Genomic DNA, 22,962 nt, shown 5'->3' on the forward strand with positions numbered 1-22,962 from the left:
ACATGGATGGCTTGCTACCCATAGCTGAAACCATGGGGAAAAAAAAACAGCAACACCACAAGGCCTATAATGGGACGTCTTCCACTATAGGTGGGGTGTAAAGCAGCACGAACACCACAGCACCCATAGGAAAGCATCCTCTGCCCCCAGGTGGGGTACAACATCCTGACTGGATTTGGTCAGGGTGACTCAGAAGGCAGAGAGGCCAGAAGCCACTCCAAATGGCCATACACAGTGGGGTGGGGGAGAAAGAAAAATCTGAGGGACCCTGGGCCCCCAGTTGAATGTACTGCACCGTGTATGCAGTGCTAGCATGGAAGGACTGACCCTGGGTCAGTCTGGTCATGATTTTAACTAAGGAGAGCAATCCAGAGATGAATGTCAGCAAAGGGATCAACCGTCCGTAGTTGGGGGCTGCCTCCCTGTTTCTAGGAACACCAGAATATTGCTGGAAGCTCACTGGTCAATTCCTCGGGTTTGAAGATATTGTTAAGCTGACCAGAATCGAGGAAACTCACCAACTGAAGCTGGTGGTGTGCATAGAAATCACGTGTAGAAATTGTGCTCAGGTATATGGAACACGTGGCTGTTGTGGAAAAATACCGAGTTCTGGATCCCAACTCCAGGAGTGGGGAAAGGGGTGGGAGAGCCATCTGAGTCCTGCAACCAATGTACTGAGTTAAATAAAATGCTATGGATCCCCAAGTGGCTGCAGGAGCAGAAATGCTGCAGGTCCCCAAATGGCAGCACTGGGCATTGGGTCCAAGAGCAGCCAGTCCCAGGCAGGGACAGCACACAAAACTATGCCACAGGTCTTTGAAGGTGGTCCTGGGCAAGGAACCACAAGGCAGGTGAGAGACAGACGGATAGGCACACCATGCAGGGTGAGGTTGGATATTTATTTAGGAGATTGTGGTAGGGAAGGGGAGGAGAGAGAAGAGCAGAGAGAGAGAGACAGAGAAGGGAGAGAAGGGAGAGATGGAAATTGCCTCTTCCAGAGGGAAATGGAAAAGGAAGGGACTCAGGCCTCAGCAGATGGGGGAGGGAGTAGGCATGGCTTGTCTCTTAAAGAGACAGAACAGATCATTACATAACCCAAGCTCAGAAAGAAAAGCATGGTATGTACTCACTTTTAAGTGGATAATGCACGGTGATGGTTGTGCACGCTTTTAATCCCAGCACTTGGGAGGCAGAGGCAGGCTTATCTCTGAGTTTGAGGCCAGCCTGGTCTAAAAAGTTAGTTCCAGGACAGGGAAGGCTATACAAAGATATCCTGTCTCAAAAAAAATGAATATTAGGTGTAAAGGATAAGCTGGTTACAATCTTCAGCCTCAGGGAAACTAGGGAAAAAAGAGGGACAAATGGGTTTCCCTGGGAAGGGGAAATAGAAAAGATCTTCTGGGTAAATTGGGGGGAAGAGGAATGAGAGCAGTGGGTATGGGGAGGATGGGAACATGAGGAATTGGGGTGATCTAGTTGGGGGTGAGACGGAGGGGGAGAGTCATGAAAGAGATGTCTTGATGTGGAAGGGGAATTTCAGGGTTAGGGAGAATGATGCCAGGGGAATTCCTAGGAATCCACAAGGATAACCCCAAATAATATGGCTAACAATAATGGAGAGGGTGCCTGAACTGGGCATCTCCTCTAGTTAGAATGGTGACTACCCAAATTGTCATCAGAAAGTTTTTATCTAGTAACTGATGGAAGAACTGATGGCAGAGATCCATTGCCAAGAATTTGGCACAGCTTCTAGTGTTTTGTTGAAGAGGGGGAGAAGGGTTGTACCAGCTAGTGGGCTCAAGGTCATGACAGAGTAACCCACACAGATGGCTGATCTGAGCTTATGGGAGTACAGGAACTCTAGACCAACAGCTAGGAAACCAGCGTGGGAGCAGTCTATGCCCTCTGTGTATGTGTGACAGTTGTGTAGATTAGTCTATTTGTGAGGATCCCACCAGTGGGACCAGGACATATCCCTGGAGATTCAGCTGGTTTTTAGGATCCTATTCCCCATGCTGAGCTGCCTTTCCCACTCTTGATGCAGGGGGAAGAGCTTGATCCTCCCTCAAATCGATGTGCCATGCTTTGCTGACACCCATAGGAGGCCTGCCTCTTTATGAATAGAGACTGAAGCAGAGTGTATGGGGGTATAGGGGGAGGTGGAGAGGACAAGGGGAGAGTGATGTGGTATTCCCCTCTGTGTGCCATGAATACTATTGCTTAATAAAGAAACCACCTTGGCTTGTGATAGGGTTAAGTACAATCAGGTGGGGAAAACTAAACTCAATGCTGGGAGAAAGAAGGCAGAGCCAGTGAGACACCATGAAGCCCACAGAGAGGAAAAATGTGAGGTGCCAGATGTAACCTTGTCAATAGGCCACAAGCCTCGTGGTAAAATATAAAATCATGAAAATGGATTAATTCTAAAGGTAAGAGCTAGCTAATAGTACATTTAAATAATTGGCCAATCAGTGATTTAAGTAATATAGTTTCTGTGTGATTATTTAGGATCTGGGAAGTTGGGAACAAATAAGCAGTCTCCATACAATAAGGAGAGAGCAAGGGGAGACTTTGGTTGGGATGTAAAATAAATTAATAAAATTAGTTAATAATTGTTTTAAAGAGTCTGAAGTTTTAGACATTTTCAACCTTCAAAGCCTGCACAAAATTCTCCAAAGGCATAGGAACTCCCTAGCACACAGTGAGGAGCACTGACAGTGAAGGGAAAGATGCTGGGGAGAGGTGATCACAGTGTTGAGTTGTGGCAGTGAAAAGCAGCTGTGATGACCAGGTGCACAAAAGCAGCTGTGATGGCCATGTCCACAAAAGCAGCTGTGATGGCCATGTGCACAAAAGCAGCTGTGATGGCCATGTACACAAAAGCAGCAGTGATGGCCATGTGCACAAAAGCAGCTGTGATGGCCATGTGCACAGAAGCAGCTGTGATGGCCATGTGCACAAAAGCAGCTGTGATGGCCATGTGCACAGAAGCAGCTGTGATGGCCAGGTGCACAAAAGCAGCAGTGATGGCCATGTGCACAAAAGCAGCTGTGATGGTCATGTGCACAGAAGCAGCAGTGATGGCCATGTGCACAGAAGCAGCAGTGATGGCCATGTGCACAAAAGCAGCTGTGATGGCCATGTGCACAGAAGCAGCTGTGATGGCCATGTGCACAAAAGCAGCAGTGATGGCCATGTGCACAGAAGCAGCTGTGATGGCCATGTGCACAGAAGAAGCAGTGATGGCCATGTGCACAAAAGCAGCAGTGATGGCCATGTGCACAAAAGCAGCTGTGATGGCCATGTGCACAGAAGCAGCTGTGATGGCCATGTGCACAAAAGCAGCAGTGATGGCCATGTGCACAGAAGCAGCTGTGATGGCCATGTGCACAGAAGAAGCAGTGATGGCCATGTGCACAAAAGCAGCAGTGATGGCCATGTGCACAAAAGCAGCTGTGATGGCCATGTGCACAGAAGCAGCTGTGATGGCCATGTGCACAAAAGCAGCTGTGATGGCCATGTGCACAAAAGCAGCTGTGATGGCCAGGTGCACAGAAGCAGCTGTGATGGCCAGGTGCACAGAAGCAGCTGTGATGGCCAGGTGCACAGAAGCAGCTGTGATGGCCAGGAGCACAGAAGCAGCTGTGATGGCCAGGTGCACAGAAGCAGCTGTGATGGCCAGGTGCACAGAAGCAGCTGTGATGGCCATGTGTACAAATGCCAAGTCAAGGGAATGAAGCATGCAGGTTTGAATAAGGATGGTCCCCATAGGCTCATAGGTTTGAAAGCTTGGTCCCCAGGACGGGACACTATCTGAAAGGATAAGGAACTATGGGGTAAGCTTTGAGATTTCAAAAGCCTATGCAAGTCAAAAATCTCCCGCTCTGCACATGGATGAGGCTGTAGTTCTCAGCTACTGCTCCAATGTCTCCCTGTGTACCGCCATACTTCTATGCCATGATGACAATGGACTAAACCTCTGATACTCTAATTAAGCCCCAATTAAATTTTTCCTTCAAAAGAGTTCCTTTGGTCATGGGGAAACTTCACAGCAATAAATAGTGACTAAGACAGATCTCTATACACTATGGGATTTTACTCAGCTGTAAAGAAAATGGCAATTTGCACGTATGCAGGCGGAGGTGGAAATCATTATACTAAGTGAATTAATCCAGACCTAAAATGACAAATGTTGCATGTTCTCACTTATTTGTGTATCTCAATGTGGTGTATTTACATGTGCTGCTGTATTTAATTTGACGTACCTGCTGAAGTATCCAGAGAAATAGAACGGGACCGTCAGTATGGTGAAAAAAACAATACTAAAGGAGGTGGCAGAGCACAACACAGATGATGGTGAAGGGAAATACAGAAAATGGGGAGGGGGAGTTGATCAGTAAGAGGATTGAGAACATAGGGCAGAAGGAAAGTACAGAATGTTTAGCTTTTAAAAAGATGTTTGAGCCAGGCAGTGGTGGCACATGCCTTTAATCCCAGCAGATCTCTGTGAGTTCAAAGCCAACCTGGTCTCCAAGATCTAGATCCAGAAAAGACCCCAAAGCTACAGAGAAACTCTGTCTTAAAAAAAAAGAATGTTTGAAAAAGCCATTAGAAATCCATAAAATTGATAAGCTTCCTAAATATTTCATGTATATATAGATGTATGTGTATACACATATACATATATCCATATAAAAGTATGTAACTGGGGTTAAGGGAATTAGTCTCCTCTAGTAGGAATTATATGAAATCAAAAGTCACTGTATGATTCTCAAAGATCTTAGAAGAGGGAGAAAAAGAAATGATGACAAAGTGTAAAAACTAAGATATCAGTGTGGGTAGAAAGAAAAAGAGCTAGAGGAGCGAGAAAGTACAGGAAAGCACTAGAAAAGTGATGAGTATAAAGTCTAATGCCACAAATGTAATAAAATATCTCAATTAATACAATTGCTGCTCAAAAGATAAATCTAAGAAAGAAGTGCTGTTCTTGACAAGAAAACTCACACTGAAGGATGGATGCTGCTCACAGGGTCAAAGGTGAAGGAGCGTAGTGAGAGAACAAGACAGAGTGGGGAACTCCTAGCATGAGCTGGGGTAGAGATGCAACATAAGCAGTTAATTTTAAGAATCTGGCTTGAGGGGAAAGACATCAAGAAAGAAGACTCAAGTGAAAGAAGTAAGGCTGGGGTCATGTGGACAGTAAGTACTCTCTCTTATGGAGATGCACAAGCAAATTGGGAACTCATTGAGCTGCTGATGTTATATATGTCAGGAATGGGGAGATAGGTTAGCTCCCATCATAGGGCTTCTCCATAGGAGAACGTCTAAGGCTTCAGTCAGCATGGATGAAGAAGCTGCAAATGGCACTTACTACACTCACTATCAATATCTACATAAGGACCAGGGGAAGGATTTGGCATTCCCAAGTGTCTAGGGGCGGGGGGTTGGAATCCATGACATGGATATGCTCATGTCAACAATGCAATTCACTCACGTTCCAAAGTAGCATGTCCACAGGATAGCAGGGAACAAAGAAGAAGAAGTCAATCATATGAAGAGAAATAAGAAATGAGGGATGGGAACTACACAGATATGCCCCACAGGAAATAGAAGAGAAAAACAGTCATCTGACACTTGGGCCAGCTCACCTTCAAAAACCACACAAAAAAATTCTGAAATTCCAGTCACATCACAAGATTTGTGCCACATCTCCAGACATTGAATACACAGCAGAGAGATCCAACTCCTCTTAGACTCTTTATTGCCAGCATTTTGATGAGGTGTAGGAAGGTGTAGCTAGGCTTTCAGGTTAGGACTCTGAAGACCTCATGGGCTCTCTCTGCTGCTCCAAGCATCCAGCAATAGAGACCCAAGACCTAACAGGATGATGATAGCCAGGATGAGCCGGATATAATTCTCTAATCTGTAATTTGACACTGTGGAGAAAAAAAATATTTAAAAATTTTATGTCAATTGTATCAATTTATTTGTTCATGTTTTTTCTCTAATGAAAACTACATTTGGTCTTAGAATACATCTCTACATGAGTTAGAAAGACCCCTTCTGCCAAACACACAGACAACTAAGGAGGGGCTTTTTGGTTGGATGATCTTGAGGCAGATAGATTACAAAACTCAGCGACTGCAATTTCTACAATGTCAGAATCAGGCAAGGATCATATTTCTTCGCAGCAAAGCAATAAAAGACATGCATGTTGAACCTGTACCAAAATCATTACAGTCTATCTAAAGAGGATTGGTGCTGATTGCTAGGATACAGTTGCCATGGCTTTTTGGTTCTGGTATATTCACTAGAATCTGTGATACCGCTCTTCTCATTAACTACTTAGGACACAGATTGTATTTACAAAGTTAAAACTCATACTTGCACTACAGTTCTTAGAGAACACATCTGTGCCCCTAGTCTCCATACCCAAATGTCCCCTCCACTGAAACTCTGAAACATACCAACTCACTGGATAAGCTAAGGATAGAGATCTGAATCTTATCCATCATGGAGTCTGGATCTCTTCTCTCCCTATATAACCCTACAATTCCTGATTAAAATTCCTCTTGTTCTCTTCAGCAAATATCTTTATACCTTCTCCGCTACTGTGATGGCTATTCATATGTAACACTGAGCTCATAAAATGAGATATAAGACAAAGATTCAAATCTTCTAGAATGAGTAAATAACATAGGCACTCTCAAATTCTCTATCACTATTAGCTAGCAAGAGGTGTGTGTGTTTCTGTGTGTTCAAGTGTACACACACTACAGTAGGTGACACAGTCAGGAACTGGGTAGAATACTACACATCATGATGTGTAATGATGTCTCTTCTACAAAAGGACATACCTGCATATGCCCTAATTTCACATAATTAACAGATAACCTTCAGATTCCAGAATACAGATGACATGATTCCAGACAGGAGAGTGGTGCACTCTGCAACATTCAACACACTGAAACACAGTGGAATTGCTGCATCCCACTTGACTGACATATCTTGAGAACTCTCTGAGTGCAGATATAAAAGGTTACTGTATGGCATGAGAATCTCAAGCGCTGAAGATACAATAGAAGAAATAGACTCTTCAGTCAAAGGAAACATTAAATCTAACAAAAGCTTAACCCAAAATATCCAGGAAATATGGGACACCAAGAAAAGACCAAACCTAAGACTAATAGGTATAGAAGAAGGAGAAGGAGTTCAACTCAAAAGCACAGAAAATATATTTAATAAAATCATAGAAGAAAACTTTCCCAATCTAAAGAAAGATATGTCTGTGAAAATACAAGAAATAAGCTGGGGTAGTGATCCTAATATCTAACAAAATAGACTTCAACCTAAAGCCAATCAGAAGAGACAAAGAAGGACATTTCATATTAGTCACATGAAAAATTCTTCAGGAGGAAATCTCAATACTGAACATCTATGTCCCAAATACAAGGGCACCATTATATAAAAGGAAACACTTCTAAAGCTTAAATCATACATTAAACCCCACACACTAATAGTGGGATACTTCAACACTCCACTCTCACCAATGGACAGGTCAGTCAGACAAAAAAATGAACAGAGAAATAAGGGAACTAACAGATATTATGATTCAAATGGACTTAACAGATATCTATAGAATATTCCATCCAAACAGAAAAGAATATACCTTCTTCTCAGCTCCTTATCAAAAAACAACCACATACTTGGTAACGAAACAAACCTCAACAGATACAAAAAAAAATGGAATAACACCATGGCTTAAAACTAGAATTCAACAGCAACACTAATTCCAGAAAACCCACAAACATATGAAAATTAAACAATTCTCACCTGAATCAGCAATGACTCAAGGAAGAAATAAAGGGAGAAATTAAAGACTTCCTGAAATTCAATGAAAATGACCACACAACATACCGAAATTTATGGGGCACAATGAAAGCAGTGTTAAAGGAAACTTCATAGTACTAAACACTTACATAAAGAAGCTGGAAAAATCCCACACTAGTAAATTAACAGAACATTTGAAAATTTTAGAACAAAAGAAAACTCACCCAAGAGAACTATACAGCAGGAAATAAACAAATTGAAAGCGGAAATCAACAAAATAGAAACATAGAAAACAATACAAAGGATCAATGAGACAGAGTTGGTTCTTCAAGAAAATCAAAAAAAATAGACAAACCTTTATCCAAACTAACCAAAAGACAGAGACAGAATATCCAAATTAACAAAATCAGAAATAAAAGGGGGGACATAACAAGAGACATGGAGGAAATCCAGAGAATTATCAAATCCAAAGAACCATCATCTACCATGATAAAGTCGACTTTATCCCAGAGATGTAGGGATGGTTCAACATATAAAAATCTGTCAATGTGATCCACCATATAAACAAACTGAATAACACCCACAGCCTCATGTACATACACCATATACCACTCACATTAAAAAAAAGAAGAAGAGAAACACAAAAGATGGTTGAATGATGAACCATGTGAGAACTGACAGCAAAGAAGATCCCTGAAGAATTACTGCTCAAAAGAAACAGATGGGCTCTCTGTCTCATAAGGATAGATGTGAGGGGGATGAATGGATGCTTTCCAATTTGTAGCTCTGTTGAGATGTATGCTAAGTGTCTACAAAATATAAATCTCAAAAATCCCATTGTATATATAATTCTAAATATCAAAGAGGATTTTTTGGATGCACCAGTAAAATTAAGCTTCATCAAAAAATACTACATGAAAGTAGATGTCTAAAAATGTGCAGACCCCAACAAGACCGCTGTACACCACCTGCTCACACAGAAACTCATCATGCATCATTCCCTTCTATATCCCACATGGAATTTCTCACTTGATATTTTCTATCCCAAGATTCTATCTCAAGTATGTTCCCAAGTTGAACTTCCATGGCCCTGCCCACTTTATTCCCCATACCTGAAACATGTTCAGTCTCTTAAAACCCCAAGACATCCCAAAGGACCAGGAGTTCTAAGATATAAAGAAATAAGTCCCCTCTATCGAGAAATGTAAGTTTTCTTCTGTTAATGTTTCCTACATTCTGCCAGACTTTGTTGACTCCCCATGGGAGCCCTTACCATTTGGAAGGATTAGATGGGGTGGGATAGGAGGAAAATGAGGACGGGTAGGAGGAGGGGTGGAAGGGAGAACTGTAATTGGAATGTAAATAAAAATTTTTTAAAATTATTTTAAAATAAAAAAAGCAAAATTAACACTCAAAAAAATGTTTCCTCCATTCTCCACTGGACTGATGACTGTTCAGAGGTGGTACCATGATAACCAAAGGGTGGTGGGACAGTAAGTGTAGTACATGTTCCTTATAGTGGGGGACACTTGTTTGTTCCCAGCTGCCAGACCATGAAATAGTCACACAGAAACTATATAATTTGCAATACTGTTCAGCCAATAGCCTAAGCATATTTCTGGATTACTATTATATCTTAAATTGATCAATTTCTATTAATATGTATATTACCATGAGATCGTGGCCTACTGACAAAGTTTCAGTGTGCTCCAGCACAGATGTTTGTCCCCGATAGAGGCTACATGGCTTTTTGCAACTACACCTTCTTTTCTCCCAGCATTCAGTTTAGTTCCCTCCTTCCCCTGCCTAGCTCTACTCTGACCTACCACAGGCCAAGGCAGCTTCTTTATTCATTAACCAATAAAAGCAACACATATACAGAAATATTTCCTACACCAGTCCCTCATCAAGAAAATTTCCTTATGCAAGAGATGAAGACCATTAAAAAGTTACATTACATATACAATTACAAATACAACAAACCAAAATGCAGAGTTGTGGAGCTCAGTCACAATAGATACATCTACAAAACAAGTCGTGCATTGTGAAAGAGGGGAAGAAAGATTGTTGGAGCCAATGGATCAGGGAGTTTGTTTTGAGATTGTGTCTCCTACTAATGTCAGAAGCAATATATATGAAGTTTCACCAAGACAGCAACCTAAACTTGAGCTGGACAATTACAACAAGATAGACATGCCATAGTGGATGGGAGAAAGCCCAGGAGGCCTCAACTCGACATAAATGACTATAAGGAACTAGGGATTCTGAGAGTGGGGGAATAGTCTTCCCCAAGGAAGAAAACATGAATTAATTATTCAATACCAATGCTCAGCTCTACAAACATACATATAATCACATTACACAGAATAAGCAGATTATGCCAAAAATATATTCATCCATATACACTGATGTATATATAATTAATGTAAAAATAAGCCATGGATTTGAAAGAGAACAAGGAGGGGTACATGGGAGGGTTTACGGAAAAAGAAAGAAGGGGAGAAAATGAAATATTATAACCAAAAAGGTTAAGGAAAAAAAACAAGATGATCTCTTGAGATCTAAAAAACTGTCATTAATGGAAAAATTAGCAGATACTCTTTCAATTTTTCTGTCACCATCGGCTAGTGATGTACTTGTCACACATGTAGCTCAGAAAGGAACATTCTGAAAGATGATTCTCATTATGAACAGATGAAGAAAACTATTTCCCAGATGAATATGTCCCCAAAATAATATAATCAACACATAATGCTCAGAGCCCATAACACAAATAGAGCAATTTCAGTCAGAAGAGCATGTGGCACACAGGGGACATAAAGTGGAACTGATATATCCCACAGGAATCCCTTGAGACCTCCTGTCCAAGATAAGAAACAAGAACCAGACATACTTACCTGGGATTGAAAACTCAAGCAGATCACTAGGCACTGACCACAAGTAGGAACTGTGTTTGAGAGAGGCGAAGCATCTGTAGGTCCTCCTGTGCCCTGGCCTCACAGGGGAGATGAGAAATGTGTTGTGGTCCTGACGTGAGCAGCTCTGGGGAAAGGAGGCATTTCCACCTCTGCAGAGGATGAAGGTGTCAAAGGAAGTATGCGTGTGACAGAGGAGAGTCACATTTCTTTTTGAGATTTCCTGAGGTCCTGCATCAGCAGAAAGGAATGGCTTCTCATTGTAAATGCCTGGAAGTAAAAAGATTCTATTAGCTGGTCTTTGTAACATAGGCCTTTAATCCTAGCACTCAGGAGGCAGAAGCAGGTAGATATTTTTGAGTTTAAAAACAACCTGCTTGTCCCCAGCTAAGGCTCCTAGCAATAGTGAAAAGGGTACCTGCACTGGCCATATACTATAATCAGATTGGTGACTACCCTAACTGTCATCAGAGAGCCTTCACCTAGTAACTGATGGAAGCAGATGCAGAGATCCATAGCCTAGCACTGTTCCCAGCTCTGGAAGTCCCTTGAAGAAATAGGGGAAGTATTGTATGATCCAGAGGGTCAGGGTCATGATGGGGGAGCCCACAGAGATAGCTTACCTGAGTTCATGTGAGACCATGGACCATGGACCAACAGTTAGGGAGCCTGCATGGGAGCAGCCTAGGCACTCTGCATGTTGTGTAGTTGTGTAGTTTGGTCTGTTTGTAATGCTCCTAGCAGTGAGATCAGGAACTGTCCCTGGCACTTAGCTGACTTTTGGGAACCTGTTCCCATGCTGGATTACTTTGCCCAGGCTTGATATAGGGGAGGAGCTCAGTCCTACCTCAATTTGATGTGCCAGACTTTGTTCAAGCCCATGGGAGGTCTGCCCCTTTCTGAATGGAGACAGGGGAAAGGTGGATGGCAATAGGGGTAGACGGGAGTTGGGGAGATTAAGGGCATGAACTATTAATTAAATAAAATACGTTTGAAAAATAAAGGGGGGCTGAGAGGTCTGAGGATCCCGTAGGGAGTGCTACTGCCACTGGAGCTTATTCTTATCCTCCCATCCTGACTCCCAAGCCTGCCTTTTTATCTGCAAGGTCCATGGAAAAGCCCAGGCACCTTCCAATTACCTGGGCTTTTCTGGTCATTCAGCAGGGTGTGTTCCAGGCTGCTGGCTTTCTTTATCACATTTCACCCTGCCCCCAAGCACTCCTTTTCATCTGCAAGGTCCTTGGATCCCCCAACTCAGCCTGCCATAGGGCTGAGGGGTCCAGGGAGCCAGCAGGGAGTGCTCCTGCCACTGGGGCTTCTTTATATCTTCCCATCCTGCCTCCCAAGCCTGCCTTTTTGTCTGCAAGGTCCTTGGAGCCCAGCAAAAGTCCCTGCACCAATGCTGAGCAGATCCATAGAGGAAGAGATGAACAGGTGCCAATACAAGAATTCCTTCGAAATCCTGAAAAGCAACATGATAACACCAGAATCCAGCGAACACACAACAAGATTTGAACATCCTAACGCAAAAGGAGAAGAAATCTACGTTAAATGTAACCTTATGAAAATGATGGAGACCTTTAAACAGGAAGTGAAAAACTCCCTTAAAAAATAGAAGAAAAGGCAAACAAACAGCTAGAAAAAAATTAATAAATCCCTCAAAGATACCCAAAAAACAAAAACAAAAAAAAACAGGTGAAGGAAACAGTTCAAGACTTGAAGAGCAAAATGGAGGTAATAAAGAAAATACAAACCAAGGATTGGCTGGATATGGAAAATTTGAGTAAACAAACAGGTACTATGAGACAAGTATAACCAACAGAATACAAGGGATAGAAGAGAGAATCTCAGGCGCTGAGGATACAATAAAGGAAATAGACTCATTGATCAAAGAAAACAGGAAATCCAACAAATTCTTAACACAAAACATCCAGGAAATCTGGGACACCATGAAAAGACCAAACCTAACAATAGTAAGAGTAGAAGAAAGGGAAGAAAGCCAGCACAAAGGCACAGAAAATATATTCAACAAAATTATAGAAGAAAACTTTCCCAACTTAAAGAAGAATATTTATATGAAGGTTCAAGAAGCTTACAGAATGCCCAATATACTGGATCAAAAAAAAATCCCCTCACCAGTAATAATCAAAACACAAAACATACAGAATAAAGAAAGAATGTTAAGAGATTCAAAGGAAAAAGGACAAGTAACATATAAGGTAAACCTATCAGAATTAAACCTGACTTCTCAATGGAAACCATGAAAGCCAGAAGGTCTTGGATAGATGTGCTGCAGACACTAAAAGACCATGGATGCAAACCCAGACTACTATACCCAGCAAAGCTTGCATTCACCCTTGATGGAGAAAATAAGATATTCCAGGACAAAAACAGATTTAAACAAGACATAGCCTTTCAGAATGTACTAGAAGAAAAACCACAACCAAAGGAAGTCAAAAATACCCATAATAACACAGACATCTGACAACCCTCCACCAACACAACTCAAAGAAGAGAAACACACAAACACTACCACCAAAAAAAAATAACCGAAGTTAACAGCCAATGGTCATTAATACCGCTTAATGTCAATGGACTCAATTCACCTATAAAAAGGCAGAGGTTAAGAGAATGGATACGAAAACAGGATCCAACATTCTGCTGTTTAGAAGAAACACACCTCAACCTCAAAGACAGACACTACCTCAGAGTTAAGGGTTGGAAAAAGGTTTTCCAAGCAAACGGACCTAAGAAACAGGCAGGTGTGACTATCCAAAAACTTAACAAATTTGATTTTAATTAAAATCAATCTGAAGAGATGGAGAAGACATTTTATACTTGTAACAGGAACAGTTCATCAGGATTGATGAAGTCTCAATCCTGAATATCTATGCCCCTAATGTAAAAGCACCCAAATATGTAAAAGAAACATTACTAGAACTAAAATCACACATCAAGCCCCACACATTAATAGTAGGAGATTTCAACACTCTTCTCTCACCAATGGACAGATCAAACAGACAGAAACTTAACAGAGAAATAAGAGAACTAACAGATGTAAGGAATCAAATGGACTTAACAGACACCTATAGAACATTCCACCCAAATAGGAAAGAATATAACTTCTTCTCAGCATCTCATGGAACCTTCTTGAAAATTGATCACATACTCAGCAACAAAGCAAGCATCCAGAGATACAAAATAATTGGAGTAACCACCTATGTCTTATTGGATTACCATGGAGTAAAATTAGAATTTGACAACAATTCCAACCCCAGAAAGCCCACAAACTCATGGAAACTAAACAGTCAACTACCAATCCACTACTGGACCAAGGAAGAAATAGAAAAAGAAATTAAAGTCTTCCTTGAATTCAGCGAAAATGAAGACACAACATACCCAAACCTTTGGGACACTATGAAAGCAGTGCTAAGAGGAAAGTTCATAGCACTAAGAAAATGGAAAAAGCTCACATTAGAGACTTAACAGCACACCTAAAAGCTCTAGAAAAAAAAAAGCAGACTCACCTAGGAGGAGTAGAAGACTGGAAATAATCAAACTGAGGGCTGAAATCAACTAAATAGAAACACAGAAAACAACCCAAAGAATCAATGAAACAAAGAGCTGGTTCTTTGAGATAATTAACAAGATTGACAATCCCTTATCCAAACTAATCAAAAGGCAGAGAGAAAACACTCAAATTAACAAGATCAGAAATGAAAAGGGGGACATAACCACAGACACAGAGGAAATTCAGAGAATCATTAGATCTTACTACAAAAGCCTGTAGGCCAAAAAAATGGAAAATGTGAAAGAAATGGACACTTTTTTAGATAAATACCAGATACCAAAATTAAATCAAGACTAGGTGAACAACTTAAATACACATATAAGTTGCGAGAACACAGAAGCTGTCATCAGAAACCTCCCAATGAAAAAGAGCCCAGGACCAGATGGTTTTAGTGCAGAATTCACCAGAACTTCCAAGAAGAGCTGATACCTATACTCCTTAATGTGTTCCACATAATAGAAACAGAAGAATCATTGCCAACCTCTTTTAATAAAGCTACAGTTACTCTGATACCAAAACCACATAAAGACTCAACCAAGAAAGAGAATTACAGACCAATCTCACTCATGAACATCGAGGCAAAAATTCTCAATAAAATATTGGCAAACCAAACCCAAGAACACATCAAAGAATCATCCATTATGATCAAGTAAGCTTTATCCCAGAGACGCAGGGCTGGTTCAACATATGAAAATCTATCAATGAATCCATCAGATAAATAAACTGAAAGAAAAAAACCTATCTGATCATTTCATTAGATACTGAAAAGGCATTTGACAAAATTCAACAAACCTTTATGATAAAGGTCTTGAAGATATTAGGGATACAATGATCATATCTAAATATAATAAAAGCAATATACAACAATCCGAGAGCAAATATCAAATTCAATGGAGAGAATCTCAAAGCCATTCCACTAAAATCAGGAACAAGACAAGGCTGTCCACTCTCTCCATATCTCTTCAAAATAGTACTTGAAGCTCTGGCAATAGCAATAAGACAACATAAGGAGATCAAGGGAATTCGAATTGGAAAGGAAGAAGTCAAATTTTTGTTATTTGCAGATTATATGATAGTGTACCTTAAGTGACCCCAAAAACTCTACCAGAGAACATCTACAGCTAATAGATACCTTCAGTGATGTGGCAGGATACAAGATCAACTCAAAAAAATCCGTAGCTCTTCTATACACAAAGGATAAAGCAGCAGAGAAGGAAATCAGAGAAACATCACCTTTCACAATAGCCACATATAGCATAAGTATCTTGGGGTATCACTAACCAAGGAAGTGAAAGATATATTTGAAAAGAACTTTAAGGCTTCAAAGAAAGAAATTGAAGAGAATACCAAAAAATGGAAGGATCTCTCATGCTCTTGAATTGAAAGGATCAACATAGTGAAAATGGCAATCCTACCAAAGGCAATCTATAGATTCAATGAAATCCCCATCTAAATCCCAACAAAATTCTTCACAGACCTTGAGAAAACAATAATCAACTTTATGTGGAAAAACAAAAAATCCAGGATAACCAAAACGATCCTACACAATAAAGGAACTTCCGGAGGCGTTACCATCCCTGACATTAAACTCTATTACAGAGCCACAATAATGAAAACAGCTTGGTATTGGCATAAAAATAGAGATGTTGACAAGTGGAATAGAATTGAAGACCCGGATATTAATCCAAAAACCTATGAACTCCTGATTCTTGACAAAGGAGCTAAAATTATACAACGGAAGAAAGAAAGCATCTTTAACAAATGGCTCTGGCATAACTGGATGTCAACCTGTAGAAGAATGAAAATAGATCCATATCTAACACCATGCACAAAACTCAAGTCCAAATGGATTAAAGACCTCAATATAAATCCTACCACTCTGAACCTAATAGAAGAGAAAGAGGGAAACATTCTTCAATGCATGGGCACAGGAGACCACTTCCTACGTATAACCCCAGTAGCACAGACAATAAGAGCAACCATAAATAAATGGGGCCTCCTGAAACTGTGGAGCTTCTGTAAGCAAAGAACACTGTCATTAAGACAAAAAGGCAACCTACTGAATGGGAGAAGATCTTCACCAACCCCGCATCAAACAAAGGTCTGATCTCCAAAATATATAGAGAACTCAAGAAACTAGACATTAAACTTCTGAATAACCCAATTAAGAAATGGAGAATAGAAGCAGAGAGATCATAAATTCAAGATTATGCTTGGTTACACAGTAAGTTCGAGGACAGTCTGAAATATGTGAGAACTTGTCTCAAAAAAAAGTGAAAATCAAGTTTTCAGGAAAATCAAGTTGTCAAGAAAAATGGAAATTAAAAAGGAAATGAGGAGAGGAGAGAAGAGGAGAGGGAAGAGATCACTATATTGGAGCAGAGATGCAGAGTGAGCCTGGGATGGGGCATATGTGGTTAGTTAGGTTGGATCAGAGACTGAGCCTGAAGGACCGTGTCCTTGGGCAATTACTCACCTGTCACCACCAGCTCCAGACTGTCACTACTTCGTGACGATTCATCTCCCCTAAAGTATTCACAGTAGTAAACCCCAGCATTACTGTGTGTTATATTCTTCAGAGTGAATTCAATCATCTCCTGGGCTCCCTGTGGGGTCCCATCATAAAACGCAGTATTGGGTACAAGACAGGATAGACGCACAATGGTCACTCCTGGAGGGATCCTGCAGAAGATGGTCACATCACTACCTTTGAAAACCACAGCTCCTGGAACTGCCCAGATGGAAGGCTGGGGTGGTGGCCCTGGAGAGACACAGGAAAAAGTGCAAATAAACCGATATCAAGAGAGCCACATTCTCAAGGACTACAGAGTAACTCCCACAACAATTGTAATCAACAAAATGCCCCACAGAGAAGCCCACAGGCCAGTATGGTGGGGACAATTCCTCAGTTGATGTCCCTTCTTGCCAGAGAACTCTAGCTTGTGTCCTGTTGAAAGAAAACTAAACAGGGAGAAGTGTCGTCATTTTCAGAATTGTGCTCTGGCCTAGTTCCAAAGGACTAATCATCTTTACTGTTCCCAAACAATGCCAGAATAACCCTCATACCTTATTTCTATCAGTGGCTTCTCTACTTGTGTCCTATCAGCCCAGGAATGAACCCTGTGGGCTGCCATTCTTATCACCAAATCGTCCCATTTCTCTGGGTTATTCAACAGGAAATCCATTCAAATCAATGACCTATGTCTGACTTTGTCTCTTGTGTCCATGAAAAACCCAAACACTATTCCCACCTCCAAAATTACACAAAGCCTCGGAGCCTCTGAAAACAAATGAATCCCATCTATGCAACACACACACTAAACAATATTTTATTCAACTCTGTCTCATGGATGACAAGCCTTAACAAGGGCAGAATCTGCAAGAGTACAAGGCAAAGCCAAGGAGGGAAGAGACAGGAGGAAAAGGGAAAACAAATTCAAAATCAAATATCTATATCCTCAGGAGGACACGTGTGCAGGTGCCCTTCCTCTGTGCCATTTATTCAATATCCTTCTGAGATACATATCATGCAGACTTTGCTGGAGCACAGTCTAGAATCCCCACCCCAGAGATGGCTACAGTAGTAAGTACGGATCATTAAGTAAGTGTGCCAGTGGCTGCCAGTGAAAAATCCCTTCTCAGGATCTGCAAAAGATGCTTCAAGCTCCTCTCATGCTACTCCCAGCCAACTTAGTTCCCCAGGGATGAAACAGAGAACAGACTCACCATACTGTGCCCAGGTCCTCTGCAACATTAAAAACACTGAAAGGAGAGCAAAAGACTGATGAGGGAAATCTGACCTGTTATAAACTGACCCAGATCCCAGAGCTCAGAACAAAAGACCAGGTAGCAATGGACAGACTAAAAGTCAAGGAAGACTGCTCTGCAGCCACCAGACCAGGTCTTCATAGAGGAAGAGTTCTATGAGAGGAGCCCAGGTTATAAAACTGGGACTCTGTATTCACTACCACGATAGCTAAAAATGATGACCTCTGTCACACTTACCAAGTCCAGGAAGAGCAGCTCCAAGGACCATGGCAGTGTCTCATGCCAGATCTCCACAGAAACAGCACACAGAACTGGTGATACAGTCTGCACAGTGGAACACAGCTACGTGATAGAAGAAACTGTAGCCCGGAATGCTGTCAGGATGAGGACACCCAGTACAAAACAGAAAGTGGATATGCTCTTTCTCAAGACTTGACGCTGACTCAATTCGACACCAAAGCCCAGGGCTAAGCAACAGTTCCTCTATATACTTCCTGTACCTTTTTTTTTAATCTTTGGTGCATTTTTATTTTTTGTTGTTTTTTTCAGCTTTTTATTTATTTTTTTACTTAAAAAAAATACCAATCCAAATTCCCACTCCCTCCCCACACCATTCCCCCCTCCCATCCAATCCTAAGGGAGAACAAGGCACCCTGCTCTGTGACAAGTCTAAGGCCCTCCCTACTACATCTAGGCTGAGCCAGGCATACATCCAAAGAGAATAGGATCCCAAAAAAGCTAGTACATGCAGAAGAGACAAATCCCAGTGCCACTGTCAGTAGCCCCTTCAGTCTGGACAAACAGGCAACCACATTCAGAGGGACTAGTTTGTCCCATGCTCATTCACTCCCAGTCCAGTTGGAGTTAGTGAACTCCCAGTAGCTCAGGCAAACTGACTCAGTAGGTGAACCCCTCATGGCCATGACCTCATTGTTCATATTCTCACTCCTTCCACTCTTCAACTGAACCTTGGAAGCTCAGACCAGTTCTCTGATGTGTGTCACTGCCTCTGTTTCCATCTGTTGTTGGACGAAAGTTCTATAGTGATATTTAAGATAATCATCAGTATGACTAGAGCATAAGGCCAGTTCAGGCTGCCTCTTTTCTATTGCTTAGGGTTTTAGCTGGGGTCATCCTTGTAGATTCCTGAGCATTTTACTAGGGTCAGGTTTCGTGCTAACCCCATAATGGCTCCCTCAATCAAGACATCTCTTTCCTTGCTCTCCTGTCTGTCCTTCCTGAATCTCGACTATCCCATTCCCTCATGTTCTCCTCACCCCTCCTCTTTTTCCCTTCCTTCTACCTCCCCCCATCCCTAAGCTCCCAATTTTGTCATGCGATCTTGTCGGTTTCCAATTCCAAGGACTGTCTATATATGATTTTCTATGGGTTCAACTCATTACTTAGCTTCACTAGGATCATGAATTACTGGCTAAATATCCTTTGTTTATGGCTAGTATCCACTTATGAGTAAGTACATACTATATTCATTTTTGAGGTCTGGGTTACCTCACTCAGGATAGGGTTTTCTATTTCCATCCATTTGCTTGCAAAATTCAAGATGTACTTTTTTTTACCACTAAGTAGTACTCTAATGTGTAAATGTGTCATACTTTCTTTATCCATTCTTCAGTTGAGGAGCATCTAGCTTGTTTCCAGGTTCTGGCTATTACAAATAGATCATTGTGGTGAGTGAGTGCTGCGGCAGCTGGGAACATACCTCAGCCCGCCCACACTTCCTGGCCATCCAACAGGGGCTATACTGCCCAAACCACCTCTCTCTTCCTATCCCATTCAGCTTACATCCAGATCCCCACAACCCCTCTCTCCCTCCTTCCCTCCCTCCTTTGGGGCATAGGGCCTCCCTGCCCAGCCTGCTAGGATGCTGGGACCTGGGACCCAATACGAACCTGGAGGACAAAGGGGTGGCCGGTAGCTCCTTTGTTCCCATAGTCTGCCTGCAGCGAGCGGGGTGGGCCCTTTGTTCGCGAGCTAACCAAGCAGCATGGAGTTTCGATCTGGGCACTGAGTGAAACATCATTGTGGTGAGTGAGTGCTGCGGCAGCTGGGAACATACCTCAGCCCGCCCACACTTCCTGGCCATCCTACAGGGGCTATACTGCCCAAACCACCTCTCTCTTCCTATCCCATTCAGCTTACATCCAGATCCCCACAACCCCTGTCTCCCTCCCTCCCTCCCTCCTTTGGGGCATAGCACCTCCCTGCCCAGCCTGCTAGGACGCTGGGACCGAATCCGAACCGGGAGGTCAAAGGGGTGGCCAGTAGCTCCTTTGTTCCCATACCCTGCCCGCAGAGAGCGGGGTGGGCCCTTTGTTCGCGAGCTAACCAAGCAGCAGAGTTTCGATCTGGGCACTGAGTGAAACATCATTGTGGTGAGTGAGTGCTGCCACAGCTGGGAAAATACCTCAGCCCGCCCACACTTCCTGGCTATCCTACAGGGGCTATACTGCCCAAACCGCCTCTCTCTTCCTATCCCATTCAGCTTACATCCAGATCTTCACACCCCCTGTCTCCCTCCCTCCCTCCCTCCTTTGGGGCATAGCGCCTCCCTGCCCAGCCTGCTAGGACGCTGGGACCGAATCCGAACCGGGAGGTCAAAGGGGTGGCCTGTAGCTCCTTTGTTCCCATACCCTGCCGGCAGCGAGCAGGGTGGGCCCTTTGTTCGCGAGCTAACCAAGCAGCACGGAGTTTCGATCTGGGCACCGAGTGAAACATCATTGTGGAGAAACATCTCTGGGGAGTGACATCACTGGGAAGGTACATCAGTGGGCAAGAAGACCTGATCCTGTAAAAGAAGATCCAAAGGGGAGTATTGGGAGGAAGAGATGGGCAGAGGCCAATGCAGGAATTCTCCCAACAATCTGAAAAACAACACGAAACCACCAGAAGGCAGTGACCCCACAACAGGAGGACATGAACACCTTAATCAAGAAGAAGTAGAAAAAACTGACTTCATGAAAGTGATTGACACCCTTAAACAGCATATAAAAAACGCCCTTATAGAAATGGATGAGAAGTATAATAGAAAGTTCGAGGAATTGAGTAAATCAGTGAATGATACCCTAGGAAACCAAAAAAAAAAAACAATCAAGCAGATAAAGGAAACAGTCCATGACTTGAAAACTGAAATGGAGGCAAAGAAGAAAACACAAACAGAGGGCCGGCTGGACATGGAAAATCTAGGTAAACGAATAGAGACTACAGAATCAAGCATAACCAGCAGAATACAAGAGATAGAAGAAAGAATCTCAGATTCTGAGGATAACATAGAGAAAATAAACGCTCTGATCAAAGAAAACAGCAAGTCCAACAAACTCTCATCACAAAACATTCAGGAAATATGGGACACAATAAAAAGACCAAACCTAAGAATAATTGGAGTAGAAGAAGGAGAAGAAGTACAGCTCAACGGTACAGAAAATATACTTAATAAAATTATAGAAGAAAACTTTCCCAACCTGAAGACAGATGTACCTATGAAGGTTCAAGAAGCATACAGAACACCAAATAGGCTGGATCAAAAGAAAACATCCCCTCGCCATATAATAATCAAAACACAAAATATACAGAATAAAGAAAGAATATTAAGAGCCTCAAAGGAAAAAGGCCAAGTTACTTATAAAGGTAAACCTATCAGACTTACACCTGACTTCTCTATGGAAACCATGAAAGCCAGAAGGTCCTGGATAGATGTTCTCCAAAAACTAAGAGACCACGGATGCAAGCCCAGACTATATATCCAGCCAAACTTTCATTCACTATAAATGGAGAAAACGAAATTTTCCAGGATAAAAACAAATTTAATCAATATGTAGCCACAAATCCAGCCTTACAGAAAATAATAGAAGGAAAATCACTAACCAAGGAGTCCAACAATGACCACAATAACTCAGACATCTAGAGACTCTTCACCAGCGCAAATCAAAGAAGGAAAACACACAAACCCTACTACTAAAAAAGTGACCGGAGTTAACAACCACTGGTCATTAATATCACTTAATATCAATGGGCTCAACTCACCTATAAAAAGGCACAGGCTAAGGGATTGGATAAGAAAACAGGATCCAACATTCTGCTGTCTACAAGAAACACACCTCAACCACAAAGACAGGCACCTACTCAGAGTAAAGGGCTGGGAAAAGGCTTATCAAGCAAATGGACCTAAGAAACAAGCAGGTGTGGCCATACTAATTTCTAACAAAGTTGACTTCAAACTTAAATCAATCAGAAGAGATGGAGAGGGACATTTTATACTCATAACAGGAACAATTCATCAGGAAGAAGTCTCAATCCTGAATATCTATGCCCCTAATATAAAAGCACCCACGTACGTAAAAGAAACATTACTAAAACTCAAGGCAGCCATCAAACAGCACACACTAATAGTAGGAGACTTCAACACTCCTCTCTCACCAATGGACAGGTCAATCAAACAGAAACCTAACAGAGAAATTAGAGAATTAATGGAGGTAATGAAGCAAATGGACTTAACAGACATCTATAGATTATTCCACCCAAAGAGGAAAGAATATACCTTCTTCTCTGCAGCTCATGGAACCTTCTCGAAAATTGACCACATACTTGGTAATAAAGCTAACTTACACAGTTACAAAAAAGTATTAGTAACCACCTGTGTCTTATCAGATCACCATGGATTAAAGTTAGAATTCAACAACAATGCTACCCCCAGAAAGCCTACAAACTCATGGAAACTGAACAGTCAACTACTGAACCATACCTGGATTAAGGAAGAAATAATAAAAGAAATTAAAGTCTTCCTTGAATTCAATGAAAATAAAGAAACAACATACTCGAACTTATGGGACACTATGAAAGCAGTCCTGAGAGGAAAGTTCA

At 41.8% G+C, this 22,962-nt stretch overlaps 1 protein-coding gene and 1 long non-coding RNA gene across 2 annotated transcripts; both read right to left on the reverse strand.

Annotated features, from left to right (window-relative positions):
• Positions 1-5,770: 5,770 nt before the first annotated feature.
• LOC121449834 (immunoglobulin alpha Fc receptor-like) lies at positions 5,771-16,910 on the reverse strand. Its single transcript, XM_041654506.1, has 3 exons — positions 16,793-16,910; positions 10,728-11,015; positions 5,771-5,936 (listed from the first exon to the last, which is right to left on the reverse strand). The coding sequence occupies exons 1-3, from the start codon at positions 16,908-16,910 to the stop codon at positions 5,827-5,829; spliced, it is 516 nt and encodes a 171-aa protein (XP_041510440.1). The 3' UTR covers positions 5,771-5,826.
• Positions 16,911-16,941: 31 nt separating this feature from the next.
• Positions 16,942-18,406, reverse strand: LOC121449057. Its single transcript, XR_005974475.1, has 3 exons — positions 18,322-18,406; positions 18,043-18,078; positions 16,942-17,077 (listed from the first exon to the last, which is right to left on the reverse strand). It is a non-coding gene; the product is annotated as an uncharacterized LOC121449057 (long non-coding RNA).
• Between the last annotated feature and the right edge of the window lie 4,556 nt (positions 18,407-22,962).

The sequence above is a fragment of the Microtus oregoni genome, unplaced genomic scaffold, assembly GCF_018167655.1.
Source record: "Microtus oregoni isolate MIOR12 unplaced genomic scaffold, Mior012 000006F_ref0000085, whole genome shotgun sequence".
In the NCBI taxonomy this organism is placed as follows: domain Eukaryota; kingdom Metazoa; phylum Chordata; class Mammalia; order Rodentia; family Cricetidae; genus Microtus; species Microtus oregoni.

Excerpts from the sequence above, each read along its gene's own strand:
- LOC121449834 (XM_041654506.1), bottom strand. The coding sequence starts at position 16,910 with ATGATTGAATTCACTCTGAAGAATATAACACACAGTAATGCTGGGGTT. Across the intron at positions 11,016-16,792 it reads TCTGGAGCTGGTGGTGACAG|GCATTTACAATGAGAAGCCA; the intron begins GTGAGTAATTGC and ends TTTTACTTCCAG. Across the intron at positions 5,937-10,727 it reads GCTTGAGTTTTCAATCCCAG|TGTCAAATTACAGATTAGAG; the intron begins GTAAGTATGTCT and ends TTTTCTCCACAG.